The sequence below is a fragment of the Mercenaria mercenaria genome, chromosome 7 (assembly GCF_021730395.1).
Source record: "Mercenaria mercenaria strain notata chromosome 7, MADL_Memer_1, whole genome shotgun sequence".
Classification (NCBI taxonomy): Eukaryota; Metazoa; Mollusca; class Bivalvia; order Venerida; family Veneridae; genus Mercenaria; species Mercenaria mercenaria.
In genome coordinates this window covers 66525026-66542375 of record NC_069367.1, presented here as the reverse complement: position 1 = coordinate 66542375, position 17350 = coordinate 66525026, and the positions used below count along the sequence as shown (strand labels likewise).

At 33.9% G+C, this 17350-nt stretch overlaps 2 protein-coding genes across 2 annotated transcripts; both read left to right on the top strand.

Moving 5' to 3' along the window:
- Positions 1-930: 930 nt before the first annotated feature.
- LOC123530219 (THAP domain-containing protein 11-like) lies at positions 931-6452 on the top strand. Its single transcript, XM_053547258.1, has 4 exons — positions 931-1296; positions 5008-5292; positions 5879-5932; positions 6432-6452. Exons 1-4 carry the CDS (start codon positions 931-933, stop codon positions 6450-6452), a joined length of 726 nt encoding a protein of 241 aa, XP_053403233.1.
- On the top strand, positions 6352-9413 carry LOC123530221 (uncharacterized). Its single transcript, XM_053547257.1, has 5 exons — positions 6352-6510; positions 6844-7102; positions 7735-8257; positions 8657-8843; positions 9349-9413. The coding sequence occupies exons 2-5, from the start codon at positions 6876-6878 to the stop codon at positions 9411-9413; spliced, it is 1002 nt and encodes a 333-aa protein (XP_053403232.1). The 5' UTR covers positions 6352-6510; positions 6844-6875.
- Positions 9414-17350: the final 7937 nt, after the last annotated feature.

The following is a 17350-nucleotide window of genomic DNA, read 5'->3' as shown; positions in this document are numbered from 1 at the left end:
TGAAAGAAATCCCTTCCTTACTTTAATAGTTACGCACAGGAGAACAAATGTAGTAAAATTCCTATTTCTACTAAAAAATCGCAAATGGCGGCTAACAATATATTACGCATGGTTGTTATAAGGACACTCAAGTTTATCATGTTTCATTCATTTTTCTCTCTATGTTTTAAAGTGGTATAGACAATTAGCTAAATCAATAAAACAACTTTCGAGACCCTACATAATCAATTATGTTATTTATAAGATAACACAATTTTTGTCATCTGCTTAATATTATCATTTCTAAGCCGCTGTGCGTTATTTTCAATTTTCACATTGATATCTGCATTTAGCAAGATTTATAATTTAAGATTTTAAACTAATTTTATTCGTCTACAAATATAAGTTTAATTTAACTTTCATTTTAAAGCGGTTTAGTATATTCCTACAATGGATAAAACTACTGTATAAAATTCAAATACAAGCCGTAATACCAGTAATAACATATTTGTACGTAAATTCTAATTTACATTCGATCTACCGTGCGTTATTTTCAACCTTTACTTCAACAATAATTACATCAGAATCCTTTCAATAAATAATGTTTCCGGTAAGCACCGGTGTTTTGTAAAATTAGTGAACAAATTATATCTTTAAAGGGCCCCTTGGATGAAGAATTGATTTTACAGAATCGTTCTATATATGCCATTAATAAATTTGGTGAAGTTTTTTAAAAAAATAACCATCCCCAAAACTGTAATTTACAGGTATAATTTACCTTTACGATTTACCTCCCTGGCCAAATCGAGCGTCGGTTATCTCCGGCAAATATTGATCGGAAATTTCCGTGTGACGTCACAAGCAGTACCCCGGATATTCTTCGCCATATAGAAAGCGTGTTTACATTCACAAATAACTATAAATTATAACAAATATTGGATATTTTTCGAGATGCCAGGTGCACAGTGTTGTGTAGGTGGGTGCACGAATAAACGTGGTAATAACATTAGTTTGCACCAATTTCCAAAAGACTCTTCAATTCGAAAACAATGGATAAAGGCTCTGCAAGCTACGGGAACTGGCTTCTCGCGGGCTGGATGGAGTGGACCGAAATCAAAATCGGAAAACGCACAGCTTGTTTGTAGCGAACTTGAGTGTTTCACACTTACCACGCGGTTGCATTGGAAGGAAGGTTTGAGTTACAAGGCTAAATTCGAGGTCACTGCCATTCCAACTTTATTTGGACAAAACATAGACAATTACAAACAGAAAGAGCCTGTGTTGAGAAGTGCATTCAGAAAGAGGGAATGTGCCAGAGTAAGTTAGTTTATGTGTGGTTTACATGATATATAAATCAGTATTATTGTCACTGCACAGTAGGCTAGTGTTAAAATAACTGACGTCTCGGGTAGACAGATTTTGCATTCTGGTATTTCACATTGTCTGCCTGGGCAAGCTTATGGCGCCGAGTGGCTGCCTTTTAATTTTAATTTCTGACATTTGCAAGGATTGTAGTCTAGTTACAGTTTAACCTTCACAATTCAATGTATGCGTCAGATTAACTCCATTTATTGTCTACCTAACAGATATTACTTTTTTTTTAATCTGTTGCCGTATTTTAACATGATTCTCCACAGACGAAATTCGTTGGTCATTACATTCGAAAAGGAAAAAAGTTTTTCCACCACACTTTGAACCTTTTCCTAGTTTGTAGTTTTGTACACGGAGGGGAATATCGAACTGCCAAAAAAATTAGTAACAGTATTCTGGTCTTGAGTACAATTATTTGGACTAACTGCACAATATTAGATCAGACGGTTTGTCCAGTTCTCCATGCAGGGACAACTGCATGGGATGGTTAGTCATGCTTGATTTGATTTGTCGAACACATTTGATCATAAATGTTCATGTAAGAGCAAGCACACAATCTCCCAAAAACACTTTTTGGCATTCAAACATCAAATTTTATGTTACATTTTGTATTCATTTAGCAGTTAAAAAGCTAGTGAGATTGAAGTATTTCATTTATACTAATTTACATGAGATCGATGCTGGATCTATCATGTTCGCCAGATTAATCAATGGCACAAAAAATCATTAAAACATATTTATGTTCTGTCATTGATTGCAAATTTATCACCTCAACTCATTGCCATTTTTTGTATACTTGTACCAGTTAATCTATAAACAGCCTGTCTTTATATTTCTTGGTTGAATTATATGCCTCTTTATAGATTGTCTCTTATAAATAGATTTGAGAATTACTTACTTCCTTTTTTAATATACTAAGTTTTATTACACATAGTCCTTCAAAAAAGTAGGAGGCTATATCTTGAAAAGATTTATATGAGAACAACTTTAGTAAATTGATGTTTATTTGAAAAAAATGGCTCTCCATCACATTCATAATATAACCTTTTCATTACATACCTCTTAAAAAAGAAGACTTTTTCTCTTTCTTTTTCACATTTAGCTAAAAGCAGATCAGTTGCTATGATAATGGTGAATCTTCAAGAGCCAGTATGTAAGGGGGAAGTCCTTGGCAAAGAAAGGCAAAAACCTTACTAGTGGGTTAATTATACAATACACAGGATTATAAAGAACCAATATTGATCAAGTAGATCCCCTTCTGGGGTTTCATGGTCCCTTGTGTATTGGCACCCTGTGGAGACAGTGTGATTTTGTGATCTTCTGTGGCCACCTGTGTTTTATGGCATGTTGTTGCCATCTCAGTAGGTCACTTATTAATTATGTTGTTTTAGGAATGACTTAGGTGCATTTTATGACCCTTGATTTTTTAGATGAAAAGACATGAAATATACAATAGGACACCAGCAGCTGGGGTCAATTGTTTATGGTAGCTTTTCAAAAAAAAATTGTAATTAGGGACAGAGTTCTCTGGATATGATGTTAAAACCAGCAAATTTTGGGAAAGTTACTCAGGTCACCATATGTAATAAAATGTGCTGGAAATCTCTAGTTTCAAAACCCTAATGAAATTTATGGTAGGGGGCGGACATTACGGATTAACCCTTACCCTGCTAAATTTCTGTAATTAACATGTCCATTTTTCAATTCAGACAGTACCATTGACTTTTAAAAGGTGTGCTTACCAAAATGATACTGACTGAATGGCGAACAGTGCAGATCTTGATCAGACTTAACGGATGTGAAGGCTGATCAAGAGCTACACTGGTCACAAAGGCAGAATCAATCGTGTCCAGCATGATAAGGGTTAAAATCCTTTTTAGTCACAGACTTACCTTTGAGTAGATATCCAACCATATTTGTTTTTATATTTGATGTACTGAAATGATACTTTGATTATTAGTATTACAGCTGGCATATTTTTCAAACTTTTCAAGGCTGTCTTACATGTTCTAGCACCATAATATACTACTTTTTTCTACACTTCGTTATGTATAGGTTTTTGAAATTTTTAGTGTGTTACATCCATACAACTTCAATGTAGACAAAAATTCTGAGAAACAAAATTACAGAAGTAAATGATGTTATAATCAAATGAAAGCCAATATATTTTTCTTTCACAAAATAGTGAAGATGTTTTAAAGAATAGAATTTCAGTAAGACATCTTACAAAAATGATGAAATTTTAGATGTTAACCCGTTACATGCAAAAAGTGTTATTCAGACTTGTCGCATGACTTTATAATTATACATTTTCACGATAAATGTTCACCTCCACATTTACATCTGTATCATGCCTTACTTATAAAATTTATTTCATAGTTCTGTCATGTATAGTTTGAAAGGTGGATCTATGTTACATGATTTTTTGCTGAATTGGGCCTTTTACTGTGCACCAGGCCAAATATAGAACTAACAATGCTTTAATATTAGAAGAGAAACATTCGAGTCGCGCCATGAGAAAACCAGTATAGTGTGTTTGCGACCAGCTTGGATTCAGACCAGCCTGAGCGTCTGTGAGGTCTGGTCAGGATCCATGCTGTTCACTTTCAAAGCCTATTGCAATTAGAGAAACTGTAGGCAAACTGGCTGGACTGGAACTATGCTGGTCGCAAACATAATATGTGTGTGCTGATAATTTATAAATGATAATTCATAGTATAATCATACACTTGTTGTTTACCGGACTGCTAGAAAAAAAACCTAGCTGATAAGACTAGGTGTCCATTAAGCGGAAGGCTAGACACTTCCTTTTTCGCTTTCCTAATCCAATCGAAATAATCTTACCTTACCAACCATCATGCTCAGTAAATGCTGACATTAAGAACAACAAATTACTACAAGAAGGCTAAGGGTATAGTTTGACATGCAGTTGATTATTTCATATGTTTACTTGTTACTTATGCACATAAAAATCACAGTACATTCACAAAAATAATGTGACATTTTTCGTGACCAGTCCATATCTTTTGGCACATGGAGGTATTTTTGAAATAACTTTGCACAACTGTTCATCTAACCCCAAGGGTACATCACGCCAATGACCTGGATTTCTTGGGTCAAGGTCAGTGTCACAGTTTGACAGATTGGTTTTCTGCCTGCAGTCATTACTTATGATTATGTTTATATATGAGCCGCACCATGAGAAAACCAACATAGTGGCTTTTCGTCCAGCATGGGTCCAGACCAGCCTGCGCATCCGTGCAGTCTGGTCAGGATCCATGCTGTTCGTTCGCTAACTGTTTCTCTAATTGCAGTAGGCTTTGAAATCGAACAGCATGGATGTAGAGGCTGGTCTGGATCCATGCTGGTCGCAAAGCTACTATGCTGCTTTTCTCATGACACGGCTCATATAGATTAAGAAGTCATTTTGTGCAAGTTACTATTTTAGCTTTTTATATGTTTTGTGCATGATTGCGTGTCTCTCAAGTTGAAGGTGAAGTTCATTAATTAATTTAATTCTATTTATTTATTGCAGACAAATTTAGTATCTTAGGCATGCTTTGGGGGCATTTGTCACTAATACTGATAAATCTTGCGTCTTGTATACTTTTCCTTTAATTGATGTTTGGTTTGTAATAGATTTTCTTTACATTGCAGATACTCAAGGAGTACGATAACAAGATTACCAAGTCTGGTACTGATGACACTATAGTTGAAAAGGTAGCTGAACCAAACCCTTCTATCCCACAGCATGAAAGAACACTTAGTCCAGCCAATATGTCTGGAGATCCAATCCCAAATTTATCTCCAACTACCACTCAGCATCCAGTTCCAACAGAAACCTTGTGTGATAGTTTGGATCCTGAGATGACCCCAGCTACACCCCAGCCCTCAGTGATGAACAAGACTCCCCTAGACAAGTCCGTCTTGGACTGTACAGTTGTGAGTTTATGCTTATGTTCTTTAAATTATAAAACATATGTCATTACCACTATTTGCTGAAACGCTTTGATTTCGTATGAAACATCAGCATACTAAACACTATAATGCAGTTTACTCTTTAAGTAATGAATTATTCACATTTGTACTTATTATTGGTATCTTCGGTGCTGCTAATGCTGCCAATTATTCAGCATATAAATAGACTGTTACTCTTGTCAAGTTGTTAAGGGATCTGACTTTGATCCACCTTTCACTGTTACTCTTATATCAAGTTGTTAAGATGTCTGACTTTGAGCCGCATGTCTGTTTCATCTCTGTAAGTTTGAGTTCTGCATGTATACTCTCATTTAAAATAATCATTCGGTTGCTAGTCAAGGTTCTGCCCTGTAAAATGCCTGGTGGAGGGGCATAAAGATGGAAGTTACTCTTAGACCTTATTGTGCATACATGTGTGACTTATTACCCAAGAAAGCCAGGAAATATTTAGAGGCACCTAATGACAGTGGCTAATTATTACAGGCAAGACCTAAAAAGTTTCAATATATTATCTTTCACGAGAATTTTACAGTTGTTCTCTGCATTTCAGGTTACTGACTCCTGTTCTGTTGAGGCCTGTCCTACCAGGAAGTCTGCAAGCAAGGTATACATCATTGCATGTTGTTTTTAAGTCTATGTTGCATTCAATTTTGATGGCAAGCTTTAAAGCTATATCTTCAAATGTTTCGAAGTATCTACTAGTAGTATTATACCCGATATTTCATAGCCCCTCAGTGACCCCCCCCCCCCCCCCAAAAAAAAAAAAAAAGAATATCAAATTACTACTAATGTCTTGGTAGGCACTAAACAAAAATGCATCAATAATGAAGGAAAATTAAGAACACTTCTATGACACAGTTCAACACATTGCACATTCATAGTAGCATGTAACAGTAATAATGTTCTCGTTCAGAATTTTTGGTCTGTTTTGAAGGATATATCATATATGCCATTTTTGTCAAAACAGCGCAGGTTAGGTTATAAGGTATCAACTTTCCAACTTGACAATGAATGACTGAATGGAAGTAAATCAGAACAATTAATATATTGCTCATACTCGTAGAATAAGAATAATATACATCTTTTTATTTTTTGATATTCAGGTTGTGAAGAGTAGCACTTGACGTCATAAAAGTATACAGGTGAACCTAAAGACAAAGAAGCCAGGGACCAATACAAAACGTAAGTTTTTATCTCTGTCGGGGACATATTATGTATTTTAACAGTGTCAGAACTCTGTTGTAATTCATAACACTGTTACTGTAAGATCCTTTTAATGCTATTTCTGCAAAGTACAAGTCTCTCCTTGGGCTGGTGGATTTTAGACAACTTTTGCAGAGTACTGTTGTGTTAGTTACAAGCATTCCTAATTTTGTTACAGACAAGTACAGATTCAATATACTTACAGATTAGTATGTTAAAACCGCATTACAGTTCTCAAGTTGCACTGCGTGTTAAGACAATATTTTTCTAAAACAACCTCAGCAGTTGAGAATAAAACTTTTTATTAAACAGGTACACAGACATTGAGAAAGCACCATACAGAGATGGTATCTTCTTCCTGTCAGTACAATGAAAGTGATGTGGGTCATATTAGCTCAACACCTGTGAAACAGTTACTTCCAGAGACTAACCTGAACTCCCCTGGCCTGAACACTACCTTTTCATCACTTACAACCACATTTAGGGATAACGAGAGTGATGCAGACTACAATCCTGCAGATGATACATTTAGCACAGAGCCTGATCCAGATATTGACCAGAACTTAACAGAGTATGTAATCACATTTTAATTAAAATCAAAAGAATAGGTGTTGGGTACTAATGACATAATACCAAGGACATTCTAAGTAGGGCTATGACCAGTGATACATTTGTCCTTCATCTCAAGCTCTGACAGGGCTGGTCAGAAATAAACCATTTGTGCACTTATAGGTTGCCTGAGCTATAAAGAGAACATTTTCAACAACTAACGGCCTTTTATCTCTTTATATCATGCATATGGCAACTTCCTAGCTTTGATGGTGGAGGAAGACCCCACCAACCTTCAGTAAGCCAGATGGATGAAGAATTCAGGGCCCCAAGTGAGGCTTGAACCCACATCTGTGAGATGCAAGTGATTTGAAGTTAGCTAGCAAAACCACTCTGCCCTGGAGGCCCCGGAATAATATTCATTTCACTTAAAAATTTAACAGTGCATACATGTTGGTCAGTTGATGTTAAGAAAGTTCTTATTGCATGACTTACTGAGATTTTTTGTTTATTTTGAAATTATCGAAAGGTCATTTAATTAGTTATTAATGGCTTCAATAAACTTGACAAGTATGTTTTGTCATGTTAACATTTGCTTATCTATGCGTATTTTGTTGCTAAATCTTTATAAATTTTTCACTCTGATTGTTCCAGGACTGACCCAAAGGCACAACGAAAGTTCCTTGTTTTTGAAGAAAACCTACTGGCCCTGTTCCAAGTTTGCCCAGAATGTTGTCACTCCTCTTCATCCGAAATAAGCCAGGTTCAGGGAAGTTATGTAGCTATAAGACAGGAGTGCTCTTGTGGATATCAGCGCAGATGGGAGTCTCAACCCAGAATGGGGAAAATACCAGCGGGGAACATTTTACTGAGTGCGGCTGTTTTGTTTTCTGGATGTAACCCAACAAAAGTGTTTAGACTGTTTGAATTCATGAATTTCTTAACAATTACATTGAATACATTTTTTGAACACCAAAGATCTATATTGTGGCCTGCTGTAGACATAGTATGGACATTATATAAGACAGCAGTGTTCACGGCATTAAGAAACCGTGGTGGAAAGGTTGTTGTAGCTGGAGATGGACGAGCTGATAGCCCAGGTCATTCTGCTAAATACGGTGCTTATTCTTTGATAGACATGCAGTCTGGACGTGTTATAGATATTCATTTGGTTCAGGTACAGTTGTTTTCTTTTTTAGATAAACCATTAAACCATGTCTACTATGAAATAAGCTGAAACTGATAATGTTCACTGCATACCTAATTTGGTTGTCAAAGCAGACGACTTTTGTTTACAAGTAATACATGTTATGTCAATCATTTGTTCATCAAGTTAGTTATTCCCAATGGAATGATATGTTTAATGCTGGTAAAGTTACGAACGAAGTCATGATAACTGTTTACAAAATTAGCAACCGTATATAAGTAAACTTGGTATCAAAGATAATAATTACATTGAACAGTTGGAACAAACAAATTCAGTAGTTTGTTAAATGGTAGACGGGACACTTTTTATCCAGAATTTATAATGCCTGTCGCCTGTTTTCCACAAGAAAAAATCTCATTTCTTCTGCAGAGTAATGAAGTTAAGAGCAGCTACCACATGGAGCTTGAAGGTTTACAGCGGGCTGTTTCCAACCTGAAGAAAGAAGGTATCTCCATAACAGAAATAATAACTGACCGCCACCTACAGATTCAGAAATGGATCAGGGAGAATCTGCCTGAGACTCGTCACAGTTTTGATGTATGGCATATTGCTAAAGGTATGAAATGCAGCTTGTTAATCACATAATAAAGTTTGTATCTGTATGCAGAAGTTACTGGTGCTTCATTGATATAAAATTCAGCCTAAACTTTGAAATCGAATAGTGCATAGAATATTGAATTGTCTAGGATTTGAAATGGTGACCCCTAGTTCATAGTCTTGACCGTTAAGATGCATTTTATGCTTATAGGGATTTTGTTATAAATTGTGATAATTATATGTCAGACATATTGACTTACTCCTGGCTGTGTGTGTGTGTGTGTGTCTGTCTGTCTGTCACAAAGCTTGTCTGCATTCTTTAAGGCAAACATTTCTCATCCAATCTTCACTTGAACAAAATACGTTTGCCAATTAGTCCTCGACCAAGTTCGATAAATAGCCAAATCAGCCCATGCACGTATGAATTATGGCCCTTAAAACTTGTTTTTGATAATCAAAGCACTCAAATGCTGATAAGGCAGTTGAAGTATTGGTACATGGTAAACTCGTATATTACTATTCAGATGATTCGGCAGTTGTTGGAGACGTGCTTTCCTCAAAAGCATCTCTAGTTGTAATTGTTATTTAGATACATTTTGCGTTTATAGGGATCAAGAAGAAATAACATATATACCTCACTTCCCTTTCATCACCGTTAAATTTTTACAAGTGTTACCCTATTCATTTAAAAATGCCTTGAACTCATGTCAATAGTAAGTCTGAACCATTTTACACAGAATGGCGGTTTGTCTCCATGTTGAAACTGTAACAATAAATATATACAGCTTTCATTATGGTCTTATTTTTATCCCCCCGCCAAAGGCGAAGGGGATATTAGAAATGCTCTCCGTCCGTGCGTGCGTGCGTGCGTGCGTGCGTCCGCAACGATCTTTGTCCGGAGCATAACTCCAAAAGTACTGGAGGGATTTTCTTCAAACTTCATACACTGATAGAACACATTGGGAGGAAGTGCAGTGTGCAAGAACAATAACTCTACCTTGCCTATTTTTTGAGTTATTCCCCTTTATCTTATTTTCTTAAAAAATTTTGTCCGGAGCATAACTCCAAAAGTACTGGAGGGATTTTCTTCAGACTTCATACACTGATAGAACACATTGGGAGGAAGTGCAGTGTGCAAGAACAATAACTCTACCTTGCCTATTTTTTGAGTTATTCCCCTTTATCTTATTTTCTTAAAAAAATTGTCCGGAGACTTTCTTCTTCATGCATAGAGGGATTTTGATATAACTTGGCACAAATGTTCCTTGGCTGAAGGATTTGTTTGGTGCGCGATTTTCCGTTGGGCCGCTTCGTCGTTCACAATTAAAAATTTATAGTACTGTATAAATATTAATTTCTTTTGTATCATTAATTCCATAAACACTTCAGTTTAGTCTGAGTCACTTTGAAGGTGCAGTATTTGCAGCATTTGCTTTAAATGACATTACGAAAAAAAAAAAAAAAAAAAAAAACAAAAAAAAAACAACACTTTATGATGATGTAAGCGGTTTTGAACTAATTTCGATGGTTGAAGCGGCTTTGTTCTACTTTTTTTCACAGAGTAAATGTTTACAAAACAGTTTAACACAAATGCAGCCGTCTTGTACAGTTTAACACAAATGCAGCCGTCTTGTAATTATTATTGATATGGTAAAATTAAGGATTATGGTTTTATACATTTGATTAAAAAATGACACGTCGTTTCGCGGGTTGAACTCTTGTTCTAGATTTATATAGAAACAGGTCTGGCACAAAAAATGTTATACATTGTTATACATGAAATGTTATTTATCTTTATTGAGAGCTGTTTATAAGCAACACAGTTTGTCGTATACATGTGTTTGTAAGTGTAATTATAAGAGGATGTTTATGTTCAATTAAGACCGTCATCTATTGAGCTGTCACCAGTTGCTGAAACATAACTGTACAAATTAGTCCACTTGTAAATATTTGATTTGTAGACATTGGATGGTATATATTAACGAGTTTATCTCACAGCCTTCAGCAGTAATTTTAGAAAATGATTCTACCTTTACACGTTTTTTCATACTATGTTCTATACGGGTGCAGTGCAGTGCAGTTAGACTTTAACGACAATGACAGTACTTTTTCAATACTTGTTCTAAAGTTTAGTATTTACGCTGATGTAAATATGGGTGAGTCTATACACTAGTCTCAATGAATGTACAGGGGTTGGGCGATAGCACAAAGAGAAAAGATGTTTTTAATTATTTAAAAGGTAAAAAATTTAATATTTATTGTCTTCAGGACACACATTTTACAGATAAAGAAATTGCATATATCCGTGCCATGTGGGGATATGATTGCTTTTTCAGTAATTTTAATAGCCAGTCCAGGGGTGTAGCCATACTTATCAATAATAATTTTGACTTTAAGTTTAAAAATTTAGAAACTGACCAAAGAGGCAATTTTATTATGTTACATGCCACAATAGAGCAGAACGATCTTAGTATAATCTGTCTTTATGGACCAAACAAAGATGACCCAGATTTTTACTCATTTATTAAAGAAAAAATTTCTCTAGTAGATAATCCAGTTGTTGTGGTTGGAGATTACAATTTAATTTAGATCCAAATATAGATTGTTTTAATTATGTTAATATAAATAATCCAAAAGCCCGGGATATTTTACTTCAAATTATAGAAGAACATAGTTTAATAGATTGTTGGAGAGAGTTAAATATGGAAGAAAGACAATTCACTTGGTTCAAGCGAAACCCTATTAAAAAGGCCAGACTTGATTTTTTTTCTGTTTCTAGCAACCTTTTTACATATGTAGACAAAGTTTTAATTGAACCTGGCTATAGAACAGATCATTCAATGCTTTTGTTAGGAATTAACTTTGGAGGTTTGTAAAAGGTAACTCTTACTGGAAATTTTAATAATTCTTTACTCAAAGATACAGCATATGTTAATCAAATTAAACAATTATACAGGAAGTTAAATTAGGTATGCCCATAATACTCAAGCATCTTTAGAGCCTTTGGAGAGTATAAACAATGAAATTTTTCGACTAAATATTGATGACTGTTTATTTTTTGAAACTCTTTTAATGGAGATCAGGGCAAGACAATTTCCTACTCTTCATACAAAAAAAAGCAAGAAGAAAAAAGACAAGATCTATTATTAAATGAAATAAGTAAGTTAGAAAAACAACCCAATATAGATTATAATTTATTGGAAATTAAAAAAAACACAGTTAGCGGATTTAAGGTCAAAGAAAATGCAAGGTGTCTTTATAAGATCAAAAGCAAAATGGGTTTCGGAAGGCGAAAAACCAACAAACTATTTTTGTCATTTAGAAAATAGAAATTATACATCAAAAATAATGAATTCTCTCTTCTCATCATCTGGTACATTATTAACTAAGCAAAACGATATTTTAAATGAAGTTGTAAAACATTATAAGCAATTATATTCATGTCGACATACAGATAATGCTGACCTTAATAACATATTTATAAACAATGAAATACCAAAGTTAAGTGAACAAGAAAAAATAAGCTTAGAAGGCTATTTAAGTTATAGTGAAATGTTATTAAGTTTGAAGAAAATGCGTAATGACTCTTCCCTGGTACAAGTGGTTTTACTGCAGCATTTTTTAAATTTTTCTGGATTAATATTGGTCACTTTTTAGTAAGGTCTATAAATCAGTCATTTGACAATGGAGAATTATCAATTACTATGAAACAAGGGTCATAACCTGTATACCCAAGGGTGAAAAGGATAAAAAGTTTATAAAGAACTGGCGCCCCATTTCTCTCCTTAATGTATCATATAAAATTGCATCAGCCAGCATAGCTCAACGCCTAAAAACTGTTTTGGGTAAACTTATCAGTGAAGATCAGACTGGGTTTTTATCAGGCGATACATAGGGATAATATTAGACTTGTATATGATATAATGCAATTTACTGAGGAAGATCAGACACCTGGTATGTTGTTACTTATTGATTTTCAACAGCATTTGACTCAATTTCCTGGTCTTTCATGTACAGAGTGCTTCAATTTTTAATTTCGGTGAAAACTTTATTAATTGGATTAAGCTTTTTTATAATGATATAAAGTCAAGTGTAATTATTCATGGGCACCTGTCTGATTGGTTCAATATAGAACGCGGTTGTCGTCAAGGCGATCCTCTTTCTCCTTACATCTTTATTCTCTGTGCAGAAATTCTTGCAATTTTAATAAAAAAAATCAAAATATTAAAGGTATACAAATAAATAACACAGAATTTCTTCTGTCACAATATGCTGATGATACCTCAATAATGCTAGATGGAACTGAAAAATCTTTAACAAATACTATGCAGACTTTAGAATATTTTGCTAGGATATCTGGGTTAAAAATTAATGTAGAAAAAACAAAAGCAATTTGGATAGGGTCCATGAAAAATAGTAACTTAAGAATTTGTCCAGATCTCGATTTACAGTGGGAATCAAAATGTTTTAAATTACTTGGTGTTAACTTCACACTGGATATGAACAATAATTGAGGCCAATTACTTACAAAAAATTGAGGAAATTAAAAAATTATTTAATCAATGGTCAAAGAGACAAATAAGTCCAATAGGTAAGGTTGTAGTGATTAAAACACTAGCTCTTTCTAAGATAAATCACCTTATTATGAGCTTGCCTAATCCAAGTCTTGGCACTATCAAAAAAATTCAAACTATTTTCTTTAAATTCCTTTGGTCTTCTGGTCCGACAAAATAAAACGTAACATTGTTATGAATTCATACGAATATGGAGGATTGAGAATGATAAATCTTGAAACTTTTATGTCTGCATTAAAAATCACATGGCTGAGAAGATACATGAACTATAACACTAAATATTTTAACATGGTCAAAGAACTATACCCGTTTATTAACAATTTGACTAAATTTGGTTGCAACTTTTGTCAAATTAAGATGAATATAGTAAAAAATAAGTTCTGGAAAGATGTTTTCACAGGTTTTCTTAAACTGAATGCAAAATATCCAAAGTCTTGGGGTGAATTTTGCCGTCTGCCAGTATGGCACAATAACATGTTTTAAGGTGGGAGGCACATGTGTTTGTTTTCCCAGATATGTAGAAAAGGTATTGTTTTTGTTAATGATTTTCTGGACAGAAATGGTAATTTTCTGTCTTTTGAAGATTTCGTTAGTTATTCAATATAAATACAAACTTTTTAGAATATAGAAGTATAATAGAAGCAATGAGAAGCTTTATTGGTACTTTAAACATTACTCATCTAGCAACAAAAGAACCTACTCCAATGCAACCTTTGACCGTTTAAAATAATAAATTCTCAAATCAAGGGATGTAGAAATATTTATGACTTTTTATGCAACCCTAGTGTTTTTCCAACCTCAAAGAGGAAATGGTGTGATGAGCTGAACCCTGCTGCAAATCTTGACTGGAAATCTTTATATAAACTGCCCTTTTCTGTACAAAAGACCCTATGTTACAGTGGCTACAGTTTAGAATTAACCATAGAATACTAGGTACTAATTGTATATTACAGAAAATGGGAATAAGAAATGATTTATGTAGTTTTTGTAACACATCTAGAGAAACTTTAAAACATTTGTTTATTTGATTGTCATGAAACTTCAACTTTCTGGCATAATGCAAAGAGTGGTTAACAGCCAAGTGTCCTGCAATAGTACCAGATTGGTCAAATGTAGATATTATATTAGGAAACACAACATTTAGTACAGCTATAACAAACATAATTCTAGCTGCAAAATGGACCATTTATAGATGTAAAATGAAAAATATAGTTCCTAGCACTTTGCTATTTAAACGCCAAGTACAACTCTTAATTAAAACAGAACTGTATAATGCCAAAAAAGACAATAAAATGTTGAAATTTAATTCAATTTGGGGAAATTACACCAACCTACTTGTCAATGAAGACTAAGTACTCTTATCCAATTAAGGTAGGTCTCCACTGCACTGCACTGACAATATGACTCTTTAATGTGATACATTCATGTTTTGAAATAATACTTCAAACTGTAATATGCTTTTTTTGACATGCACAATACTCCCTGATCTTAATCTTTTATTCTTTTTGAACTTTATTGTAAGTCAGGGGTATTTTGGATAAATAATAGCATTTGTCTCCCTTAGTTAACAAAGTACTTAAGGTCTCAAGAGTTGTCTCTCTTATCAAGCACATCCCACGTTTTTGGTCTTGTTCCTTTGGATTTTGATTTTTTCGGCATTGGAATAAGACTAGAAAAGAAAATCTTCTGTAATCAAAAAAATATGGATAAAGTAGTTTTTGGAAGAACGGGCTCTAGATTCATCAAAAGTAACGCCTCGTTAAACAACTTCGAAAGGTTCTGAAATAGTTAGAATTATTTGTACTTTAAAATGTTATTAGTCACACAATTTCTTTTAAGTGGGGAGTAATATGCATATCGTTAAATATTTATGTACATTAATTACCTCTGTACCACTGTTGTTTTTGTGACTTATGTAAAAAAAAAAAAAATAAACGGGGTTACCCTCCAAAAAAAAAAAAAAAAAAAAAAAAAAAAATGTTCACCACCACGAAACAGAATGTCATGCGCAAGATCCAGGTCCCTAGGTCTAAGGTCAAGGTCACACTTAGAGGCCAAAGGTCAGATACAAGAATGACATTGTCCGAAGCATTTCTTCTTCATGCATGGAGGGATTTTGATGTAACTTGGCACAATTATACACCATCATGAGACGAAGTGTCATGCGCAGTTCCCTTCTTTAGAATTACCTCCCTTTGTTGTTACTTTAAATAGCTTTTATTGTAACTTTTTCATTACTAGTCTTAGGGAAAAATCGAGACCACTTTTCTGTAGTAAAACATGCATGCTACATCCAATTTTGAGGTGTATTTTGACCAATCTCTACCTGATAAAGATTCTTTTGTTGACTTGAATTTTTTTTTTTTTTTTTTTTTTTTTTTTTTTTTTTAAGATTAACTTCCCTTAGTTGTTACTATAAATAACTTATATTGTAACATTTTTATAATTGACCATAGGGAAAAAACAAGACCACTTTTCTGTGGTACAACATGGATGTTACTTTCCAATTTTACGTGTATTTTAAGATATCTCTACCTGGTAAGGAGTTTTTTGTGGACTTAGAAAAACAAAAGACTTACAATGATTACTAAACAACCACAAAATTAAAATTCCATTTGCAAATACAGCTGCAAGAGTAAAGAAATTTGCTGTGACGGGCATATATTGTGACATTCTGACACTCGTGTTCCCTGTTAGCTTTCCACTCCTTCTTTTTACAGTAGCCATATAGAAAAACATCATAGCTATACTGTTCATGAAAATTAATAAAAATTAGCAATAAACCACCTCACCACTGACTTATTCTTTCTTCCACATCTTTAAAACCCCTGATGCGGACCACAACTGAATGGTTCTTCAAAGCTTTTCCCAAAATTAATACTTTCAGACACTAACTTGCCAGGAACTTTAGCCTTCTGTTATAATATGCCCGGCGGGGGGATTGGCCATGTCTAACATGGCTCTTGTTTAATTTAAAATGATTATATTGTGTGATCTACCGATCATAAAGTTTTTCTAACAATCCGAAGAGCATTTCATTTTAAAACTATTATCCGTCGTTAAACATCTAAAGGTAGAAATGAGTAACGGCAATAGTGATTCGGAATACACGGAAATGACTCGAAATAGACAAGGTCACGGAGTTCGGGAAAATTTAAATATTAAAGTAAGTGATATTTCAGAATTTGGATAAAAGTTTTTTTTATTGGCAGTCAAATGATGTATTCATGCGATATTGTACATGTTGAAGCATTAGTACAGTTTTAATGTTTATGAAAACTGGTTCGCAATATCCGAGTAGACTGTAACTGTCAATGATCAATAAATTTACATCCGATATTCGTCGTTGTTATGATCTTTTTGAATAAACCTATCGCTAGATAATATTTCTATTTTTCTCTGAAATATGTCAATATTTTACAGAGATAACAAAAAAGAAAAGAAAACAAAAACAATAGGAGAAACATGAAAATTGTAAGTAAAACATTTTAAATAGTTGTCTTTTTAAAATTATTGCTAGCAAAAGATTAAAATGAACATACTTGTTTAATTCTTTCATTACATACCTGATTTCTTTCCTAACATCTATGCATCTTTCATTTCAACAAAAGCATATCTTATGAGGAAATTAATATATTTGTATACAAACAAATTAAGTAATTTTTGTTAGACAACCCCGCAGAACGGAAATAACAGATCGTCTCTGTTTCCTTTGTATTTTTTCTATTAAATGTAAATTTACAACATATAATTAAACAGTAGTTATTAGTGCATTTAAAATAATTGTTCCCCCCGAAAAGTTTAGTACCAATCGACATTGTAAGGCTTTGTCTTTTGGCAGTTCCTGTGATATGCAGGCTCAATAACCTCAGACACCCTTTCTATATTCCAGTTTGTTTAGTTCTGCCCATTATTTTCTGGTTTAGGGCAAACCCATTATTTTTACTGGGGA

What these genes read in the sequence shown, in the direction of transcription:
- LOC123530219 (XM_053547258.1), top strand. Translation starts at nt 931, where the DNA reads ATGCCAGGTGCACAGTGTTGTGTAGGTGGGTGCACGAATAAACGTGGT. An exon ending in GAAAGAGGGAATGTGCCAGA is followed by an intron (nt 1,297 to 5,007) that starts GTAAGTTAGTTT and finishes TTTACATTGCAG; the next exon opens with ATACTCAAGGAGTACGATAA. An exon ending in CCGTCTTGGACTGTACAGTT is followed by an intron (nt 5,293 to 5,878) that starts GTGAGTTTATGC and finishes TCTGCATTTCAG; the next exon opens with GTTACTGACTCCTGTTCTGT.
- LOC123530221 (XM_053547257.1), top strand. Translation starts at nt 6,876, where the DNA reads ATGGTATCTTCTTCCTGTCAGTACAATGAAAGTGATGTGGGTCATATT. An exon ending in ATTGACCAGAACTTAACAGA is followed by an intron (nt 7,103 to 7,734) that starts GTATGTAATCAC and finishes TGATTGTTCCAG; the next exon opens with GACTGACCCAAAGGCACAAC. An exon ending in TAGATATTCATTTGGTTCAG is followed by an intron (nt 8,258 to 8,656) that starts GTACAGTTGTTT and finishes TTTCTTCTGCAG; the next exon opens with AGTAATGAAGTTAAGAGCAG.